This window comes from Acanthaster planci, linkage group LG14 (genome assembly GCF_054643075.1).
Source record: "Acanthaster planci isolate LZ-2023a linkage group LG14, COTS_SCS, whole genome shotgun sequence".
NCBI lineage: Eukaryota > Metazoa > Echinodermata > Asteroidea > Valvatida > Acanthasteridae > Acanthaster > Acanthaster planci.
The window spans coordinates 12,978,657-13,000,533 of NC_141790.1; the positions used below are offsets into that span (position 1 = coordinate 12,978,657).

Genomic DNA, 21,877 nt, shown 5'->3' on the forward strand with positions numbered 1-21,877 from the left:
CAATCTTGTGAAGGTCTGAGAAGGAGGTTGAAGGAAGTTGGTCAAATTTTCGCTCGTCGCCTAGCGCCGGAACAGCGCTGGGGGCCGGGGGAGGCTGATGGCCTCGCGCAGAGTTTAGAGAAGGAAGTACGTCACGTGGGGGTCACAGCTAATGATGCGCAGAGCATTGTCGGTAAATCAAATCGAAGATCAAATTGTGAATTGAAATTGAAATAATTAAAATTGAAATAAGAATACTCTTGCTTGATATGAAATTCATATCGCACACGTATTGAGGATAATTGGAATAGTAGATTTATAAATGTACGTCAAATAAAACGACCATTATTTTGACAAGGCATGTAAAATTTGAAACGTATAATTTTTGCATCATTTTGTATATGGCATAAAACATATCCAACCAGAGGGTTTTTAGCAGGCATGCCCGAAACACTCATGAACAGTCTTTCTGATTATTTTCTTGATCTTCATGAAATTATTCTCGTCGCTAATAAAACTTGGAAAATAAATGGCACGGCAGGCTTAGATACATTTTCGTAGAGAGAGAGAGAGCTAGAGGTTAGCACCATACAGGAAGCATCGAAGCGTCAGCTGAAATGTTTTCACCACGAAAACTGCAATTCTTTACTTTCTTCAAATTTCTTGAAGTTACTTAAGAGCTCTTGAATCTTGACTTGGGCTTAATGGTACATCATGGTTTCGATCATTATTTCATGTGGATCACCGCAGGCCAAGCACGCGCACATATAACGCGTGCGGCACGAAGAACACACGTAAGCCGGATACCTGCATCGACGGCTGTTCCATGCTGTTTGTTTTGATGCAACACGTGCCAGAGATGCACGTGTCAACTTTTGCCAAAGATCACGCTGAAGTGGAAAAGTCATAGGAAATCGGCACACCGACGTCTACGGATGCTTGTGGCAGCCTACTAAAAGAAAGTAAAACATTTATTTCCGTAAAATATATGCCAAGGTAAGTACTATATATTAGGTCTCATATTGTGTGGCAGAAATATGTTTCAAACTCTTGATGATTCTTAAACTGTATCTCTTATGGTATTGAAAAACTAATTAAAATAAAGTGCGAGATAAAAAATTGTATGGGATGTTCAGGAGCACTGTACTGACGTTGCTGAGTGACTGGTAGCCTGTGTTCGTTGCATGCGCGGTAGTGGTTTTCCATCATTCCTATACGTACATGCTATATATCTACGCATGTCCAAATGAACGGTCGTTCATGTCGACATTGTGCCTGTTTTGCGTTGAAATCTGAAATGTTTCTTGGCTTGAGCTGTGATTTTATGGAGAATATGATGTAGATAAAACCACTTTTCAGACTAACCTGAAGTCATGCAATGTCACACTACATTTTTGTCTATATGTTGCATTGTGTTGTGAAATTGGGTCTCTTGGAAGACATTTTTCGCTGTGACTAGGACAAGTTGTCTGGGGGTTGTCTTGGGTGTCTTTATTGTCTTGGTCGTCTGTTGTCGGCAGTCGAACTTGCTCGAGGCACACCCCTGCTACGGTGCGAGTTCTACATCGTTGGGAAATGATTGTGAAGTATAAAGTACCTTGGTAAGTGCCGGTACATACTGTACATGAATGCCTCCATGCACATGTGTTATTTCCTAACATACCTTACCACTATGCCTTACACCATTTGAAAGTTTGTTTAGCTATGTGGCTGCAGCTTATTTTTCTTCTTGTGCCCCTTGAAAAATGCGTGCACCCCGAGTGCCACACTGGCATTTAACCCGCTTAATGTTAGCCCTACTTACGCCACTGCTGGCCCTTTTTAATATGTTGGATTTTCTCTCCAACTTGACAACCACCCAGTCCATTAGAAAATTGAAAGAGCAGTTTTTTGTGTCCTGGTCATTCAACTCCAGAGTTCAGACTAAAACTGACCGGGCGACACGTTTCCCATTGCATGAGTTGGTCAACGTACAAGTTAGTCGGCATACAAGTTAACCAATCCTTGTACAATTTGTTCGGTGTATGAGTTGGTTCAGGTACGAGTTGACCAGTTCCCTTTGAAAGCACTAGAAACAAGTCATGTAGAAAACACAATCTTTCAAACTAGTCTCACAGTGTTTGTGCACAGGGTGTCAAGTGACATCTGTATATATATACAGTAAACGGAACTTTTTCTTCGGATATTTATGCACAGCAAGATTTGTGTTAGACCCACATGTAGGGCTGTGAATGGCTCTCTTTTGACATTTGTCTTGATACTGTTGCCATCACATGGATGGTGATACATGTAGTATGAAGACAAAGCTGTCAAAAGAGAGCCATTCACAGCTCTACATCATGTACATTGTACATGTATGTGTTGGGCTAGATTTATGAGCGCAATCAGCAAGATTGACAATCCCATTTCACCATCAGTCCTCCAACTTAACGTCACGACTTTCTAACAACAGGACAATTGATTTCTGCAATCTAAGGGCCAGTACTCATCCCTTCAAACGTCCATTTCTTCACGCTGTGCAGAGACCGTAGAAGGTACGTGTATGCCGTGCTGAAAAATATCAGTCAGTTTTTCATGTTTTTATTTCATATGGATTGTGGAACCCACAGTAGTTTCTGTCTGAATTTTTTTAGTTTTATAGTTTGATTGCTTGACTTTCTCAATCTGTTTATTTCTTGTACATATGATACATACATTACTTGCATCTGAGCCAATTTGCACAAGAATGTGGGTCTATCCACACTAAAAAATGCATTTTGCATGACATACACAAATTTCCAAGCTCTCCTTGAATTCCTGTTTAACCCTACCCTTCCCCAACCACACAGAATTAAACAGCAGTAAAGTGTTTAATTCTGTGGGGATAGGTCTGGAAGGCCCTTAACAGCTGGCTTTTGCATTGGGTTTGGCATACCTCAGAAAACAAAGTCCAACAGCCTCTGTGTACAAAATGGGTGTTTAAATTTGTGTGAATGGGGAAGGTAAGGTCCAGCAACCCTTTGGGGATTAGGGTTAACATAACTTAAAGCAATAGAAAGCCGCAGATTTTGACACCTTTCTCAAATGTTACACCAGTGGCACCCATGTTTTCAGAGATGAATTGCTGTTTTAGAGCTATAAGAGTGGTATTTTATATAACCTGAAAAACATGACCTGACACAGTTATGTGCATGTTTCACTGGAACTCCTAATATAGGCTGGACAGTTTCATCAGAATCCTGATTATTTTAACAATGAACAACCAAATCTTATTAAACTGTGTAAACTATATCTCTACAATTATACAAATATCAGTAAAATTGTTAAAGTTCACTTCTTGACTCTCAACACTGTTAAAGAAAGAGATGATTTTGTAACTTATGTGTAAATGTGTCTTAGTGTGGGCAGATTCTCTGCAAAAAGACTAAAAAGACTGCAGCAAATACCTGTGGCAGTAAGAGTTGATTAAGTTGGATTTGCCTTTTGTTTACAGTAACTTTCAAGATGGAGATGCTTATTATGGCTTCTGGAGGCCTAAACTCCATTGCCTCCAGTCTGGGACACATGGAAGGGGATTCCTACATCATCTCAGACTACTGCGAAGGTAAGCAGAATTTCAATAATACGTTTCATGAATGATTAGTGTACAATGTATAGACATGTACAAAGTTTCACCTTCTCCAACAAAGTGACAGTTACATGCGTCAAAAATCAAGTTTGGGAATTTAAATGTGATTGAATGGAGAAAGTGTGTGACATACATGTGAAATTTTTGATTCGTTACAGTTTGTGTGAAGTTACTTAATCATAGTGGTTTGTTTCTGAATGTGTACATGTACATGTTTGTTTGCAGAATAAATAATTCCATACATGTACTTTTATTTTTGTTCAAAACACTTGCTTGACAAGTTTTTCATTGCAATGCCACAATACATAATTAACATGGAAATGAAATGATCATGCCAACGTATTTCTTGCCGAATTGCCAAGATCTTGACAGATGCACAGAAGTAACAAAGTAACTGTGGTATTGGTAACAGTCATGGCAACTTGCTAATCTCAAGGGACCTGCGTGTCTCTATTCTCTTGAAGCAGAAATGAAAGTCTACAAGTACAAGTTCCGAACGGAACAAAAGAGGGTGTGTTTTTTTAGTACTTACTGCGTAGGTGCGCCTCATGGCGTGCAAGTACTGTATATACGAGTTCGATGCAGAGCCCCCTGAGTATGCGTAACTAATTTATTCTGGCATGTAACGTATGGTCTTCATGTACACGCAGAAGGCATGCAAGAACCTGCTTGTAATCACCTGCCTTTCTTTCACCAATTGGAGGTGCACTTCACTTCGGGGCAGATTGTTAAATTAACATAGTAATTTAAGGAACTGACCTTTTCTAAGCTTGTGAGCCTGAGGTCTTAAAAAAACTCGTATTAACACAATTTTGTACAGGTATATTTGATGTGAAACAAAATTTGTTTGCTCGTATAATGTTCCTGTACTGGTGTATACTGTCTAAGATACACATGTACATGTAGAGCCAGTTAATCTGACAATGAAAATCTTTTAAACCAAATACGTAGAATTTTGAAAAATATATACATGTAATATTTATAACATTTAAGCTAAACTAAATCTTAATGATTTTGAATTTAAATGGTGCCTCTGGTTTAAAGATGATCCTTCCTGTTTTTAATTGCTGTGCAAGAGCCAAAAGTAATTGTCACATGTCCACTAGGACAGAATTAAACCAAGAATGATTTCTTACTACACCTTAACAATGCTATCAACATGTTGTGTAAGATGGGCATGGATACTTGAAAGTCATCAATCTTCCTTCTCAATCTCAGAGTACTGACACTAAAGCGAAATTTAATGCAACCTGTGAGATTTACATGTATATGTAATGTTAATGATGCAAACCTTACACAAGCCCTTGAGGTCATCAGAAACAAGGTGGCCAACTTTGCATAACACTGCGCACGTGCACATGTCAATAATGCTTGTGTATTGCTTGCATGTAGATGTACACATAGTACTGGCATGCAAATGCACTCTAGAAATAGCCAGAACATTTTATAATGGTCTCAAATGCCAGGCAGATGTTCTGTTTTTCCTCTTATGAAATACTGAAAATTTGATCGTATTAAATGACAAATGTGCCATTTAAACTGCATGTGTGAACCAAGCCCCTTCTTTATGTTTATGCAAGACATACGTGCACGTGTATAGGGGGACAAACTCTCCTGAATCATGCAGTAAACCCAGTTCTCATTCAAGGCAGATATTGATGACTCTGTCTAATTGTTTTGACATTGTGATATAGCCAGACAATCCTGAGAAATCTCAGCTTGTACATGTATCAAGAATGACTCAGACTGCGCTCAGCTTTCCACTAGGTTGAATTCGGTTTTTTTCATGGATCAGTGCCAAATACTTCATAAGAAAAGATTGTGTTATGTTGCCAATCCATCAATGTCATATTTCGGTGTCCTGAGGAGGGATGCTAGGGCAGGGACTATAACAGAGCTGACCTCTGAGATAAGGGAAGCTAGAATCAAGTTATATAATAAAAGTTTATATTGCCAAATGCTCATTCAAAATTATTTTAAATATATATGATAGAGAATGAAAAGATTCAGACCAATACATTGCATTTGCAATTGTGCACTGGTTACTTTACTTTTCCAGTTATCTGGTTTATTCGAGGATTTATACACAAGCAATTCTGGATTCATTGTTTGAAAAGGAATAGCTACTTGAAATATTTCTGGTGATCCTGGGTGCACTTTTGTAGCCATACACTGTATTTCTGTGGTAGAAACTGATTTCTATCTCTCTCAATCCTCCAGATGTTCTTGAGGAAATGTTAGACAATCTCAAACATGAGAACAAAGTCACCAGACCTGTGCGCATCAACATTGCAAACTCCAAGGTCGTAGAAGCGGTAAGATTGATTGCAAGGTTGCCAAAACAATGACAGCATTACCTGCATTTGGATTTCTTTATAGATAGAAGATAGAAAGAACAAAAAGGGAAAACGTATTCCTCTGCCCCAATCTGGAACATGTCGTACATTAAACTGATTGGTGAAATAGATATGAAAATGATGTTATTCGAAATATTAAAGCAAGTTCTTCATTTGGGAGTGGAAAATGATTGCTTGTGTCCATTTTAAAATTGTCTAGGATTTGCTGCACATTCTGTCTGCTGCAAAGGACAACGTTGAAGCCTTCCAAGCCATAGTTCGGTATGTAGCCTAACTTATCCAATCATTTTGTGATCCCTTGAAGTTCTTAGTTTTCTTATCAAACCCTGCTCCACCTTTTAACCACTTCAGCTACATCGTAGCCAATCTATTGTACACACTCATTACATTGTTAGTGATGTTTGTTTCACCTGTTCAGATTATTGGTAAACCTATCCATGCCGCTAGAAGTTATCTTACCAGTTCATCCCAACATGACCAAAGCTGATTGGGAACAACGCCACACCTTGCAAGAGATGCTGCTGAAGATCAAGAAACATTTCATTGAGGAGCGACCCATTCAAGCAATTTTGGAACAAATGAGCACCCAGCTGGAGCATGTGAGGGCTTTTTGTTTGTCTGTTGTCCGTTTGGCTGTCAGTGTAGTGGTTTTATTTGAACATTTCAACCATTGGGTGCCAACACGCACCACTTGTCTTTGTGCAAAATGGTCTCAGAATATACATGTACATTGTATCACCTGCTTTGTGTATTTCATGTAATTTCTGACTGTAGCTTGTAAGAACATTTCTAATATCTGTCCTACCTTTTTTGTTTTCTAGCATGGGTCTTACCAGATGGACAAGGAATCGATGGAGTCCATGAATGATTGCTTAGTACTGATCCGTAACATACTCCACATTGAAGAAAACACTGGTATGGAGACTAATAATGAGATTGTCAGGTGAGGTCCTTGTTAATAGTCCTTATTAATAGTCTTAGTTAATAGTCCTAGTTAATAGTCCTTGTTAATAGTCCTAGTTAATAGTTCTAGTTAATAGTCCTAGTAAATAGTCCAAGTGAATAGTCCTTGTTAATAGTCCTAGTTAATAGTCCTAGTGAATAGTCCTTGTTAATAGTCCTAGTTAATAGTCCTAGTTAATAGTCCTAGTTAATAGTCCTTGACAGACTTCCTATCAAGTAAAAACTAGAATAGGATATTCAGCAGAGTGCGTGAAAAACTATTGGCTGTGGATGTAATCGTAGATAATTTCCCATCTTCCTCCACATTGATTTAGCAGACCTGGCTGTGGATGTAACCGTAGATAATCTCCCATCTTCATCCACGTTGATTTTGCAGACCTACTTTTTCAGAAGATGTTATCTTCATCTTATTTGTGCATTTCATTACAGGCACATGCTAAAGAACAATATAGGAGACATCATCCTCAGCATGCTAAGCAGGGAGGAAGCGGTAAGCAGATTTTGTAGCAATTACTTACATTTCTTAGCAAAAGCATTGGGTTCCTCTACTGGGATGCCTCAGTCACTATTCTAGTGATGCCAATTATCTTTGAGAGAGGGCAAATGAAATGCAAGATGTTGGTGTCAGAGAAAACCTTACCCAGCTCACTGTGTGGAAGACCTGTGTGTCAAACTTTACTAGCCCAAGCCGGGTGATGTATCCGATTGGATTGGAACCCAGAAACACCAGAGATGTGAGAAGAAGAAAGTATTAGGTATCTTACCGTTAACCACTTTACACGTCAGTTCCTCTCTTGTTACACATTACACAATAACATTATTGCGGTGAAGGATTATCCAGCTGTTATTTATTCATTAAGAAACAGATTAATGTTGAATTCATTCCTTCTCTTTTCCCATAGGAGATTTGGATTTCGGCTATGGTACAAGTTATCCGACTCATGTTCCGTGATCAGGTAAGTCACCCTAATGGTTATAGAATGGTCTTCAATTAGAACCTTCTAAGTGATGGATTGCATTTATTCAGGTGGGGTTAGATGATATCAGCAAAGCTTATCTATCTGACTCTACAAAAGTTTTTACCAGCCTTTGTTTCATGAAAGAACTCTCCCTGCCTTCGCTAGCCTCGCAGTAAGGATATGTTTATGAATAGATCTGGGGGTTTTTTGGTCAAAAATACATCCGTCTTCATAATATATGAGATTTTTACATCCAAGTATAAAGCATTATAGATTTTAACACTGAGTATGCAGTTTTATAAGTATACATCAGTATAGGGCAAAACTCTCACTATAGAAAAGTAAATCTCCAAGAACATAATGTAAGCAAAAAAGACAGGGCAATGAGAAAGTATAGATTATTTTGTTTTCTCTTTTTTGCATCAGATGTCTCAAGATTTGGTCAAGCGAGCCGCCAACCTCTTTGAAAAAGGAACTCTGTTTGCTGCCATGCCTCAAGACAAACAGCCAGGAGCTAAAAACCCAGAGAAGACATCAACTGGGAAAGATGAAGTTGAAGTCAGATCTCCTTGGAAGACATTGAGGGAGTCTAGCTTGCCCCTTGCAAAACAAAGCTCCTTCCCTTTGTATATTGACACTGCAAATATTCCCAGTGCGTCCAGTAGTAGCGATTCAGGTAGTGATTCTGGTTTGCGTGGGCAGGAGGAATTTAGCAGTGATTCCAAGACCACCTCTAACTCTTCAGTTGAGGAGAGTTCAAATGAAAAGGCTGCTGATGATAACAGAGGGACAGTTAAACCCAGCAATTCACCTAGTACAAGCCAAGACAGTAGTGATGAGGTAAAAGGTCAGAGGTCAGAAACCAGTAGTTGTAGCAGTGGAATTGATTCTTCAGTGAGTCTATCTCCCTCTCCGAGGGATTTCCTGACTGACGAGTATTCCTTGAGAGACTCACCAACATCCTTCAACCTCAGTGATACGGCCTCGGTCGGTTCAGGAAGTGGCAAGGAATCACCACACAGTGTGGATGGATCTCCACCATCTGGTACAACAGAGGCTGCGAGTGAGAAGAAATCTTCTAAGAAGCTCAAGGAATACCTGTCCAGACCAAGAGAAGGACCTCGAGGAAGTCCAGAGAGTCAAGCATCAGAGGAGGTACGGCTGCCAATCATTGTCTTGTCCTTCAACGACAAAAAACTTTTCTCTTTAGAGTTTGTTACTTTTGCAGATAAGGCCCCATCTGCACTTATGTGAGGAGATGGGTCATTGGTCAACATATAAACACTTGCTTTTATTTCATTTCCAAAGTGCCATTTTTATAAAATACAATCAAAAACGCTTTCCAATTAATACAGTATTAAAAACAAACTTAACCACTGATACATGTAGTCTAAGATGTGACAAAATGATATCATTTTAGATGCAGCTATAACTCTTGAAGTTTTGACTTCCCGGCCAGCATTCCCTAGATCTAGCAAAATTTCCAAAACTGTGAAACAGGGATTAGGAAGCTTCTTGTGGGGTAATAATTTGCCTGGGATACCAATGTGTGACATGTACATTGACATTAACAACACGGGACAGGATTTGCCACTTGGTAGAGCTTGCTGAGTCCTGTGATCAGAGACTTGGCTCTCACTCCAGGCAGTGTATTTCATTGATTAAAACTTTATTACAATGAATTAAGTCACGGTCATAGTTTCATACCTTTAAATAAGAGTAGTTTAATGTAAATAGTGATTGCTTTCTCAAAACAGGACGACACTTGCAGCAGGACGTCTGGCAATGGATCAACGTTCAGTAGGACTTCAGACAATAGTTCATCATCCTTTACTGGATCATCTGAGACAGGGTCATCCGAGACAGGGTCATCCTTCAGTAGCGCTATATCCATGGATGGAACTCCTAGCAGGAAAGAATTACTCAGGTTAGGCCACAAGGCGAGCCAGTGAAAATCATCCTCAAAAGATATCGTGGAAAATTCAAACTAGTTCCTGTTTAGATCTTTCCTTGTAGCAAGGAGATAACAAAGGAATTACATGATGACAATTGGTTGGAGTTCAAGATCAATACATTCATTTCATTACATCTGCACACAGAAAGAGGCTACTTATCTCTTATTTTTTTTTCAGAAATTTTTGGCAATCATTTCTTTCTTCATTTCAGAAACCAGCTATGTCAATTTGCAGTCAAATTTTGTCAGCATGGTTTAAACCGATGCATTCTGTTATCACAGGTAAGCATTGAAGATTAAATGTATGGAAAGGAATAAACATTGAATAAACATCGAAATAACTGTCATCGATAGAAGATTGATTACTATTTTTAATCAGTTTTAAGTATGTATCCTTGAGATAAGTAATAAAATCTTATTTTTTAATGATGTGTTAGTCAATCCATAACAGTGTATTTTTTACCATTTTGTACACTGGTAGGTGTAGATGTTTCAGTTTTGTATGATTGATTTTGATTGGTTGGTAGATTGATTCAGATCCAATAATTGATTTCCTTCCAGGATAACCTGCTGAAGTGCATGAATGACTGTTATGTCTTGTGGTGTATATCCTACTTTCTTCCCTTCTCATCCTTGCCTTGCATCAGTTACAGTGATGTCAGGTAAACATTTCTTTGTATTAAAAATTGTAGGTCATTAATATAACGTTTTGGTCACTTATTTTGCAAAACAACTATCCACATGACATGTAATTTCTCTTTTATTTCATTGGCAGGTATAACTTGTCCAGCATGGTGGTCACGTACCTGATGTATGTTACCCTGAACACATGGGAGAGTTTCACCCTTGCTGCTAATGACGCCACTGCAGACAGTAAATCCAACATTCTCTTCAGGAGGTAGGCCCATTCTCATTCGCAACACCTCTTCACAGTGACAATTTTGTTTTGAGATAAGACATTATCGGTGCTGCATTCAAATTTTCTGTTGGGATTCATATTTTTACAAGTTTAAATGCAACATGAAAATTGTACCATAATCAGTGACCAGACCTTTTTCCACATCATTGCCTATTTGTGCATGGCCAACCATTCAGATAAGGTCTTGATTCCAGTCTTCTTTCTTTTTAAGAAGACTTCTTTTCCTTTCTTTTCAGATTGTATCTCTTGGTCGCCAGTCTGAGACAGATTCTGTCAATGACTCGGCGATTTATGGAGGAAGGACTGCAAGCAGAGACAGAAAGCCTGAACAACTTTATCAGTAAGTATGCTGCATGTTGCCACTCTCACTGGCCATTGAGTGGCCAACACAAGCCAATTTACGGGCCATTTGTGATTTAGAAAGATTTTATTAGATTTACATGTTGCTCACAAATTTGTTTCCTCGTCCTTCTTGCTTGTTCCTTAGTCACCATTTCAAAATTCGGTCCGACCAATACATTTATAATCGGTTGGCTATCAGGTGAAGTGTTCTCAAGTGGCCAATTCTAACTGATAAATGCCTTTATGTTGCCTTACTCCCAAGGCTACGTGGTTTCAGTGGAGCAACACCCCCTCCGTTATTCACTCAACCCAAGTCTCTGTTATTATTTATCGGTCGGATGGCCCTGTCCTATAGTCAACGGGTAAGAATTTTGAAATGTTATCTTCATTGAATTTATTCTGGACTCTTGCCTAGAATGCCTGTGTCAATTAGAGGGCCTGCGTAAGCTTTATCTACTGCTCCTACGGAAGTTCCGACCAAAGAATGAGTCCATCCAGTACTTGAGGGCACTTGTCGTTGGTAATGATGAATTGCTTCGCATTATTACCAGCAAGCAAGCTTACACCATTGAGCAAAGAGAGAAGTTCAGTTGCGAGGAACATGTCAAGCAGTAAGTGTTTGATCAATATACTCCTCTTTTTACTATAACCCTTTGATGGTTTAACAGTACAAATATGCACGAATGCCAAGAGTCACTCTTTTGCGTAAATATGGAACACCATGATCTACAGATTCAGTGTGTACACAGTTGGTTGCCAGCACAAAATGACACAGGCTCTTTTGTGCAGTCCTCTTCACTGCAGGTGGTTTACTGCACAATTACGCGCAAGAAACTGAGGCACAGTTTTTGGGGAGCACAGCAGTGCAATCTGATATACCTGTGAGGGACAGTTGGTGCAGTGCACAATATGACACAACTGTGCATCTTTGTGTGGCTTACCAACTCACCCAAAGAGTGACTTCAGCAAAGGAAGGTTAACAAACTTTGACAATGACAGGACTGAAACCAGAGACCTTCTGAAATCCAATCAAGTGCTTCATTGTCTGCACGGTTAACTAGAAGCATTGAAAAGAACATCAAAGCCTGAATGTTTCTCCTCGAAGTAAAACATGCTTCTGTTTTATGTACTCCTTTCTTAAGACTAGAATATTCTGAGATGTGCCCATCAGAAACAAGAAAAATTAACGTGCAGTGTTTCAATAGATGTTATCACTTGACAGTCATGGGTGAAATTCAATGTTTTGTGACAACTATTCTCAAAGGTTCTTCTGTCTATCCTCCTCCCCTGAAGGTTGGCAAGTCGCCAGGTTCTTCTGACATACAATGAATTACTGATTAAGTTCAGCAGTAACACTAAAGAAGAGAATGAGGCTGCATTCACCCTAATGTATCACACGGCTATCGACCTACAGAATCATAAACTCGTCTATCAGCTACCCATATTGGACACCTTTGCTGATCTGTGGGAGCATGGAGCTGAGGATTGCATCTCACAGGTAGCTGACCCTATTGAAAATGACAGTGACAATGACAATGACATGAAGTTACTAGTTTATCAATTGTCTACCTCAAATATATTTGCCCATAAGTGAGCAGGATACTGTAAATTGACAATGGCAGGAGCTGTCACTGTGACACTTGAGTTGTTGACATTTAGTGGTGATGAAATTACAAATAGTTCAGAAAATGTTGCCCCAAGACAGTCTGACTAGCCAGGAGGTATACTAGCAAATTGGAACGAATTGTAAGGTGAATCAGATGACTGTAGAGAGTGGACATTAGCAGGCTTTTGAGCCTTGTAACTGTTTGAAGTGGACAGCAGATGAGAGGGACTTTGAATGTTTTTTTTGTCAGAGTTCCTGGGATTTCATGGATCACATCGTAGCAGTGTTTGCAAAACACAGCATCAACAATCCGGATATTCTGATGGAACACATCACTGAGACACCCAGCAAAAAGAGGTATCTCTGTTTTGATCATTTGTAGATCATTGATCAATTAGCAATCAGTCAATGAGCCAATTATTTATTTTACCTGTAAGTCATTCTTCTTGTAAACAGATTTGCTGAGAAATTAACTAATCAGTCAATCAACAGATCAAACTGAACCTGTCTTCCTGTTTTTCTCTACAGGAAACACAAGGAAGTTGAAGATGCGTCAGAAAATGAGTGTTCTCCTTTCAAGGTAAGAAAATGAAACGGTAAACTTAAACAACCTGGAGCATCTTCCTTTCTTTGCTTCGTTTTAAGTAGTGATGCTATTTCCATTTTTACTTGGCGATCTCTTCTGAAGGAACTGTCTTAAGCACTTCCTGTCGGGTGGAATTTGCATATGCGAGACGAGTTTCCGGGTGATTTTCAAGATTTTCCATTTCCAAAATTCTCCAAATATTCATAACTTCATTTACTGGATGTTTACACCCACACGAATGACTTTCTGGTGGCTACTCTAGTCTGACAGGCAACCTCCATTGATGCCTTGAGTATTGCAACCAGGCCTGCTGCCTTGTAAAAAGAGCCCAGATTGTGGGGTGTTGCGTAATTTCCTTTGTTCCCAAAATTGGCCCAGTGCATTGCTGAATGGCAGTGGTGTCGTTTCAAATGCGGCCAGATTAGCGTTCAGCGGTACTGTATCACTCATCACTGGAGTGCTGGAGCAATTTTGTCCCTGCTGAAAAGCTGCGGGCACTGAATGCCACAAACAGTGGTATACTGTTTCAAAATAATGACGGATTACCTCCGCTGATGCCAACTGAAAAATGATGGCAATTCCCAGCAGCTCAGTCTTTTGTTCCAAGTATGGTCTTTTGTTGCAAGGCTCAGCTCCTTTGTCCAATTTCAGGTACTCCCATCTATGCATACAAACCCAAGGTACCAGGCACCGGGAACCCCAGAGGCAAGTGATTAAGAATCAAGAGTTGTGGTCTTTCTCCCCAAAAGTCCAGTTTGGGATGTCTTCTCTGATTTTAATCAGTATTTTCTGAACTTTACTTTCACCTCCACAGAAGTCACTTACTACAGAGACTGGGTTGAGCCTACCCACGATTCTTAGCAGTAGTAGTGAAGATGAGACAGCAGAGACTAAGCACATCAAAGACAACATCAACACTTGCCTCCGAGCACTCACCATTAAAGGTCAGATCAGGGCCCAGTCGCTTAGCAAATGTTTGCACTAAGCACAAAATAAGCAGGGAGCCACTTACAAGCTTTATACAGTGCATAGAATTTTGGTTAGTAACCTGTTCTATTCAGCGAGTATTTTCTATGTTTAGCAAATATCTGTTGTCAAAGCGCTGTGGAAAATAAGACCTTATGGCTAAGAGGTGTCCTTCATCTTGATAATTATAATGGCTTCATACACCAGGCAGGTGTCTTAATGAATTGAGCTGGGTTGGCCATTTTTGAAATAGCTCTTCAAGATAGATTGCAGTGTTTAGAACCCATATACCTCAAGAAGGAGGAGCACGTGCAGAATGATACTATTGGCCACGAGACCAGGGATATGAAATGTCCTAAGCATGACAATATGGGATACGTGTACGGTGTAATTACAGGTATCTACCACAACATTTCAGTGGTGCAATTGTTTTTATTTGTAGGTTACAAACCTCAAATACGTGGTCTTCAGAAGCTGCTCCTGGAAACATGCTATGCCAAGCTGGGTAAGTGGTTTACAGACCGTTTGAGCCTTGAACCACACTCTGTTTTGTAGTACCTTGACTATGGTTATATTCTTTGATGTTGTGTTTTAGTATCTTTGTACTTTTTTGTGTTTTTGATCTCCAGTTGGCCCCAAGACAGAAATCGTGGAACCAGTAGTTTGGTTGAATCACAGTAAGTTGTAATAAATCTTGCTGTACATACTTGCCACAAAAGCCTTGCTTTTCAGCTGTTGAGTTTTCTTCTAATAATTTTGATATTTAATATTTGTAAATGCTAAAGTGAATACATAAATCAAATGACAGACAATTCTGATATGTCATTTGCTTTTTGTTTTGCTCTAAGCTTTCAACAGAGTCCATTTTTGCATTTCTCTTTCTACCCACAGTTCAGATGAAGTCAGTGCCGCTCTTTGCCTTTTCTCAAGCAGACGAGTTGGCCATGAATGATCTTCATTTTCAAGAGCTTTTACAGCGTTTAGGAATGCACAGTGCGAAAGATTCACAGCATTTATATCCCTCTATTCCCGCATTTTGGACCGCCGAGATGTGCTTCAATGCTGCCAAGATACTTGGAGACATCAATTATGGTGAGTCAGTGTTAACCATGGTGACCCCAGGCCCCATCTCGTAATTCATCTCATAGATGTAGAAAGAATCCACATCTGACGCAGAACAAGGAGGAAAAAGATGTAATTCTTGCATCATGATTATGCTTGTGCAGAGGCAAAGTTTTTAACATCACCTCTTATTTCACATATTTGTCTTGCTCTCCAGACAAACTTCATTTTGCACTAACTTCTGAAGGCGAGTTATCGCCTGAATATCTGGAGCTCTATGTACCCAGTGTGACCTTTGATCCCAGTAGTGAACCAAGTGATGATGATATGAGTCAGGAAGAAGACAAGCCTACCACATCAAGGTAAGTTGAATTGAACTAAGATCCATAGTCACAGAGTAAGGTATGCAAAAGAAAAATCCCCAAACTCTCAGAGTTAAGTGTTTTTGAATGTGATTAGTTTGTGACCCAACACTTTATACAATTTTTGTTTCACTTTTATTTTAAAGGATTTCCAATCCTATGGTCTCACTCCCTCAAAATATTTGGCTGAGTGTCGTCCAGCAGTTGAATGCCGAGAAAGAGGCAAAAGCATAAGTCGTCTGGAAAGAATTTCATTTCTACCTGCAGAGGGTGCTGTCCCTGGGCTACGTTATGAAATCAATGGAGACTGGTTTGAAACGCTTTAACCACCTTAACACAAAATATTCAACTGAAATGTGTAACTTCGTTGTATATCTTTGTAAATTTTTCACAAGTGTAAGCCTTCCCTATGTGCATAACTGATGTGAAAATTGTCCATATATTTCACAACTTTAGTTTTTGTAATTTCAGAGGTCCTACAAGTGAAAATGACTGATGGGCAAACAATTCCTTTGTACAAGAAAGGGATATTTTCTTGCTTTCTTTTTGTATGATTTTTTTTAGGACAATTAGAACACAAACTATTGGAAATTCCCAGGGTTCTATTCTATCGATACTTCGGTGAGCTGAACGAACTTCAGCCAGATTTCAATCTACATGTAAAGGAAATGTTAAAGAAATAAAGTTGGTGCAAAAAGGAGATGGCCAAACACACTTGTTCCTAAGAAATGTGCAGGACTGTTTGTTGGCTATCACTACTAGCCTGGATTAACAAAGTAGGACTCTTGGCTTTATCTTCTGGTTGGATCACTTGTGGCTGTTGTCATAGCAACCATAGGTGTGTAGCACTTTTTTTTACTCTCAATAAGCTACTGTATCTGGATTCTATGATTTGTGTTAAAAGGTGCATGAAAAAAACTCACATACACGTAACTATACTAAATATGAATTAAAAAATGATATCTTGATGTATTCACACATTTGAATGTAACATTGTCTCGTATCGTATCACATCACAATATTTTGGTTGCATGACTTTTGTTAGGAAAACAGTGTTGTAAAAGAAGGTGTTTTTTCTTAAATTGTGGTTTTTTAAAATCTCATTGTTACATTTCAGCGTAGGCTGCGATTCTCAAAGCGTACAAGGTTACTGAATTCGCGTACAATTATTTTCATGTGAATGGTTCTCTCTGTAATGATAAATGAAATACGTTATTGGTAACCAGCAGTGTGACCATACCCCTGAACCTGGCCCTTAATGGTCAACTAGACGTCAGACGTTAGTCTGTCTATAGTGAACTATAGTTGTCACTCAAACTTGCCCGTTGCAACTCCTTTAGTCAGTTTTGCGTGGTGCCCACGATACGTTTTGTGCATAGGCTACCAGGGAATTTGCTCATTGATTGCGCTCATAAAACAGACTCGTTCCTGTCCCCGAAGCATATCAGGTATGGGGGGACGGTCAACAATTGTTAAGTGTCGAATCAGTCCGATAACATATGCCATGAAGCATGCAGAGTTGCATTTTGTATACATGTACATGCATCACAATTTTGTATGTAGAACCAGACCTGTGTGAAATACACGAGTTGTCCAATTACAGTTGAACTTTTTGAAAACGTCAGTTCCAGATACTAGTTTTATTAGGGATAGGTCTGCCTTCCCAAGATGAGATGGGGCATAGGCTCTGGAAAAGAAACAATCTAGACCAGTAACACCCAATATGAATATGCCATTAGATGATCCTAGCTTCTGAGATAACTTTGTCCACTACAATGTAATCTGTTCAAAAAACAATTTTGTTGAAATTTATACATGTATTGAGATTTCCAATTCAATATCTAAGTGATGCACTGTCAAATGGATCTTTCATAGTGGTAACTGTTTTCCTATTAATTAAATATTTTGTGTGTGAAACAAAGGGAATTTTATCTTAACTCACTGTAGTAGAATCTAAATAATCCATTAAAACTCATTGTCTTGGGGCTAGATTCTTTGTCATAAATCATTTGGTGGATGCATGTTTACCTTTGCTGCTACAATGGTTAGATGAAGCATGATGTTAAAGTGGACTTATTGTTTTGACATCAAAATAATACCAATACTTAATGAATTTTAATTGATTCACAGACCATCTACCAACCTCCTAAAACACCTGTCAAATGCAAATACAAATTGAAATGTTAAAACATGGTCGAGTTTGGACGGCCTGCTCTTCCCAAGGTTTCTTGTTCTCGCGCACAAACGGTGGGAACACGACCCAAGAACACAGTCAGAACAGGATTACACACCACCTCCTTATCAGGGATTTACACACAACACACGGACAAACTTTGAACACTAAACAGCTGCAAAAACTAACAAGATAGTTTACAGAACAGGAGACAATGGGGAGTTTTGCAAAATTCACATTAACCCCAACTCCCTAGGGTGTATGCAAATCATATTAAAATTGGAGGCTTCAGGAATTGTTGGGGTTAATAATTTTCAAGGACACAAATGAATGTTCCTCCTTTAACAGAAGAGTTGAGCCCAGTTATCCGAACATTAACCCTTGAATGATGTACATGGACGCTATTTGCAACTAACTACCTGGGATAACCAGTTGTACATTCCAACATTTGAGCAGCCAACCCACGAACAAGAAAATAGAGCTGTTCATGAACATACCAGCGCAAGCCGCCCAAACTCGGCCCATGTTTCTGTGACGTCAAATCAAATACTCCACTGCAAAGTCACAAAGGTTATACACATTTCAACTCAAGGGAATATAACCGCAAACATTTCGTGATTTCAAATAGACTTCCCCCAAAATCTGAACCTTAGTATCTCTCAATACAACGAAGAAATTGATCAACCTAAACTCCAAAAGCAGTGCACAAGGTCACAGACAACTGAAACGTCAAAAGACCAAGTCAATACATGTATAGCTTATTAAAAGTGTTGGAATGAAGATTATAGGGCCTTTGTTCAGAAAGCAGATACATGGAATCCACTTTTAATTTTTATTTTCAATAAATCAAATCAAAAAGTGCAGACAATCAAACACATCACTACATGTATAACATCCTCAATACATCGTAACCTGACTTTAAAAAAGACAAAGATGCTTTTACTTATAAATAATGTTCAAATATTTCCAAAAATGACAGTGTCCATTTTTTCTCGAAGGGGAGGGGTGTCCTGGTCAGTTCTGTGGATTGTCCAGTTTCTCCCATGGTCAGACGAGGTAGGAGTTTCCAGTCAGAACATCCAGAAAGGAACTGGTTTGTGTTCTGACCTTCATAAGCTCGCTGAGGATGGGTAGAAAATGGTTCCCACTCAACTGAAGTAGGAAATGTCATCTGGAACAGAAATATAAAAGATAAACAAGAAACAAACTTTACACATGCTCCTGAGGCCAAACTAGTATCGTAACAGCCAATTGGCAAACCAATATTCCTCAAGTATACAAAACAATGCCATTGGTCATGTGAGCTTCAATCCATCCTATCCATTCTCAAGAGCTTTGACACGTAACATGTCAAAGACCCCATGAGTACCTTTTATTTCAATACTGCAGTGGATGTTAGAGCTGATAGCTGAGTTTCATGTTGCTTTCAAGGATGTTCACCAACTCCTGGTAGCGAGGGACTTTACCAGACTCTAACTTGGACCAAACTGGCATGTCTGTAAAAAAAAGAAGAAATCTCATGACTGAACTGCACGATCATGAGTGTTTTTGTCCGTTACAAACACATGTAATGCCACCCTCTCTCCACAGAGATTAGAGTTGGCCATAGTAGCAAGATAGTGGTAAATATATCAGTTGAGAAGACAAACAAGCAACACTATGAAACAAATATTCAAACTTCTCTATTCACAAACAAGCAGCTTCACATCAAACTATATTCTACCTCTGTGCTGTTTAAACAATCTTTTAAAGATGTGGTGTATACCACTGGTAACCCATCAATAGTAAATTTATGCAACATTTTTCTTTCAGCTTATAAAGCAACACCTACCATTAAGTGAAATTTCAAAAGCACCAGTGGAAAGAAGTTGTGTTTCTATGGCATTACTGATGAAGAATAACATCAAACAGGAATAAACCTGCAAACGCATAAAAAAAAAATCAGCAGCTGAATAGGTATTTAGTGACCACAGTAAAAAGCATGTGTTCAGAGAACATCCTTGCTTCATTTGAGCCTGGATTCACCCTTAATGTCAGAATGACGTGAAGCAGCATGTTCAATGTTAAAAACTAACTGAAAGCTTGTGGTAACATTTTGGATTTGGAGGCAATTTAAGGCAGGACAGAAAGAAAGAATTTTGTTAATAAGGTTCCAGAAAAGTTCCGGAAAAATGAGGGTACCTGTAGGCATGCATAGTGATCTGCATACTAACGAGGTCTTTTTTGTAATCCCTAATGTTAATAACTGCTGATTGTCTTATTAAACTCTGACTACTCATGGAAACGTATTGATAAAAATGAGGGTACAAGGTAATTACAAAGCCATTATGTACATTGCATCTTGCTACACAATGTAACAATTTTTGATGATGCAGTTTTCAAAGGGAAAACAAATATTACATGTACCATCCTGAATTAGAACAAAACTTTGTGGTTTGTTGATTATATTCAAGTTGAAGTCACAATATGATTGCGTTTTGTGAAGTACTAGGTTCTCCAATGGTTATCTTTAAGTGCTAGCAATGTATATGTATGTATATGTACGTAATATTTTCTGCCTTTACGTCTGGGAGAAAAGATCTAACAGAGGATATATACATGTAGCTAGAGTTAAGCCGCAAACACTTTAATGGCTTTCTTATCAGCTAAACAGAATTTCAGATGACCAAAAACTAAATGAGAGGTGATTCAACACAAAGAATGAAGAAAACAAGAAAGACTTACTTTATTTTCGATGGCCCAATTCCAAAATCCTGGGGTTTCTAAACTGAGGGCCGGGAAGGGGTTGCTACCACTAACAATAAGGATAATCAGTCCAATTTTCAAAATGCCCAAAGCACTGGCTAAGTAACGACGAACTGGATGAGCTGGAAAATTCTCTCCCTCGATACTGAGTTGCGGATACCGTGTTCGAAGTCGATGGGAGTATTCTTCGAACACTTGCCGGTAACCTCAGGAAATACTGCAATCGGACAAATTGAGTCATCCGTCATTGTCCGTAGGTCCCAACATGTCTATGGTCATGATTATTTGAACTTTATTTCAGCAGCAATGAACTACTCAAATTAAAAGTATCCAGTCTGCCAAATGATTGTCTGGACTGTTTTTCAAAAAAGAGGAGAAGATAAGCAGGCATTTCTTTAATTTAACATTAGGCATAGGCTAGACCCATGGACAGGGCCCAACGAATACTCCTCTGTCATATACTGGGCCCTGTCCTGATTAATAGGGATTTCTTTCGAAAACTTTATCGAGGACATCTGGGGGCATAACTAAACATCCGCTTAATTTTGTTGAGCAGCAGAAAAAAGGCAATATTTTTTCCTCAAATGAGAAAAAGGCGAGTTTTCTAAAATTAACAACCTAGCGGATGGTTTACACCACGTAAGTAGTGAACATACCGGTGCAATTTCAGCTCATAAAATCAAGCAGATGTTTAGTTATGCCCCCGGATATCCCATATAAACTTTGCGAAAGAAATCCCCATGAATCGGGACAGGGCCCAGTATATGACGGAGGAGTATTCGTCGGGCCCTAGCTCAGCTGTTTACGGGTTTAGGCCTAGGCCTCAAATATGAGGTACGTCATGTATGTACGTAGGGCTCATCTATCTTCCATTTGCCTTGGAATCAGATACAGAGTACGAAATACACTTTAAAGCAATAATTATGAACAATAACACACGAAATGATAGTGCGAACTTTTCATCACGTCAATGAACCAAGGAAATATGCAAATGACATGTGAGGGAACTTACCAGTAAAGAATTTTCAGCGTAGGGCCAGTAAATTGTGAAAGCTTCATTGCAGGCCGTTCATTTGGCGTTGCCTCTGTTTGCGTTAGTTCCCGTAACGTGATTAAACCAAGACAGAGGAACACTAAACCATAAATTAGTGTTCCGTTTGCCATGGTTTCGGGCGGGTTTTGAAGATCTTCCTTATTTCCAAGACGAGTCCTAAATACGCCTTACCATATATTTCGATTGCTCAAAGTCATCGTCATGAGGCATTAGTAATGCGTCAATTTATTGTGTACGTTAAAA

At 39.1% G+C, this 21,877-nt stretch overlaps 2 protein-coding genes across 2 annotated transcripts; one reads left to right on the top strand and one right to left on the bottom strand.

Moving 5' to 3' along the window:
- Nucleotides 1–1,194: 1,194 nt before the first annotated feature.
- Nucleotides 1,195–17,653, top strand: LOC110981676 (protein timeless-like). Its single transcript, XM_022239459.2, has 25 exons — nucleotides 1,195–1,580; nucleotides 2,432–2,513; nucleotides 3,452–3,562; nucleotides 5,807–5,901; nucleotides 6,143–6,204; nucleotides 6,362–6,542; nucleotides 6,765–6,886; nucleotides 7,336–7,396; nucleotides 7,809–7,862; nucleotides 8,292–9,020; nucleotides 9,623–9,792; nucleotides 10,032–10,101; nucleotides 10,381–10,481; nucleotides 10,595–10,717; nucleotides 10,975–11,078; nucleotides 11,496–11,691; nucleotides 12,374–12,578; nucleotides 12,937–13,043; nucleotides 13,215–13,266; nucleotides 14,087–14,216; nucleotides 14,681–14,743; nucleotides 14,868–14,915; nucleotides 15,130–15,330; nucleotides 15,518–15,662; nucleotides 15,809–17,653. The coding sequence occupies exons 3-25, from the start codon at nucleotides 3,463–3,465 to the stop codon at nucleotides 15,894–15,896; spliced, it is 3,207 nt and encodes a 1,068-aa protein (XP_022095151.2). The 5' UTR covers nucleotides 1,195–1,580; nucleotides 2,432–2,513; nucleotides 3,452–3,462; the 3' UTR covers nucleotides 15,897–17,653.
- Nucleotides 17,284–21,853, bottom strand: selenot (selenoprotein T). The gene is made up of 5 exons (XM_022239460.2): nucleotides 21,593–21,853; nucleotides 20,560–20,797; nucleotides 19,667–19,754; nucleotides 19,205–19,331; nucleotides 17,284–19,006 (listed from the first exon to the last, which is right to left on the bottom strand). The coding sequence occupies exons 1-4, from the start codon at nucleotides 21,742–21,744 to the stop codon at nucleotides 19,231–19,233; spliced, it is 579 nt and encodes a 192-aa protein (XP_022095152.1). The 5' UTR covers nucleotides 21,745–21,853; the 3' UTR covers nucleotides 17,284–19,006; nucleotides 19,205–19,230.
- Nucleotides 21,854–21,877: the final 24 nt, after the last annotated feature.

Coding starts and splice junctions, on each gene's coding strand:
- LOC110981676 (XM_022239459.2), top strand. CDS start 3,463: ATGGAGATGCTTATTATGGCTTCTGGAGGCCTAAACTCCATTGCCTCC. Junction 6,205..6,361: donor GCCTTCCAAGCCATAGTTCG/GTATGTAGCCTA, acceptor TCACCTGTTCAG/ATTATTGGTAAACCTATCCA. Junction 14,916..15,129: donor AGTAGTTTGGTTGAATCACA/GTAAGTTGTAAT, acceptor TTCTACCCACAG/TTCAGATGAAGTCAGTGCCG.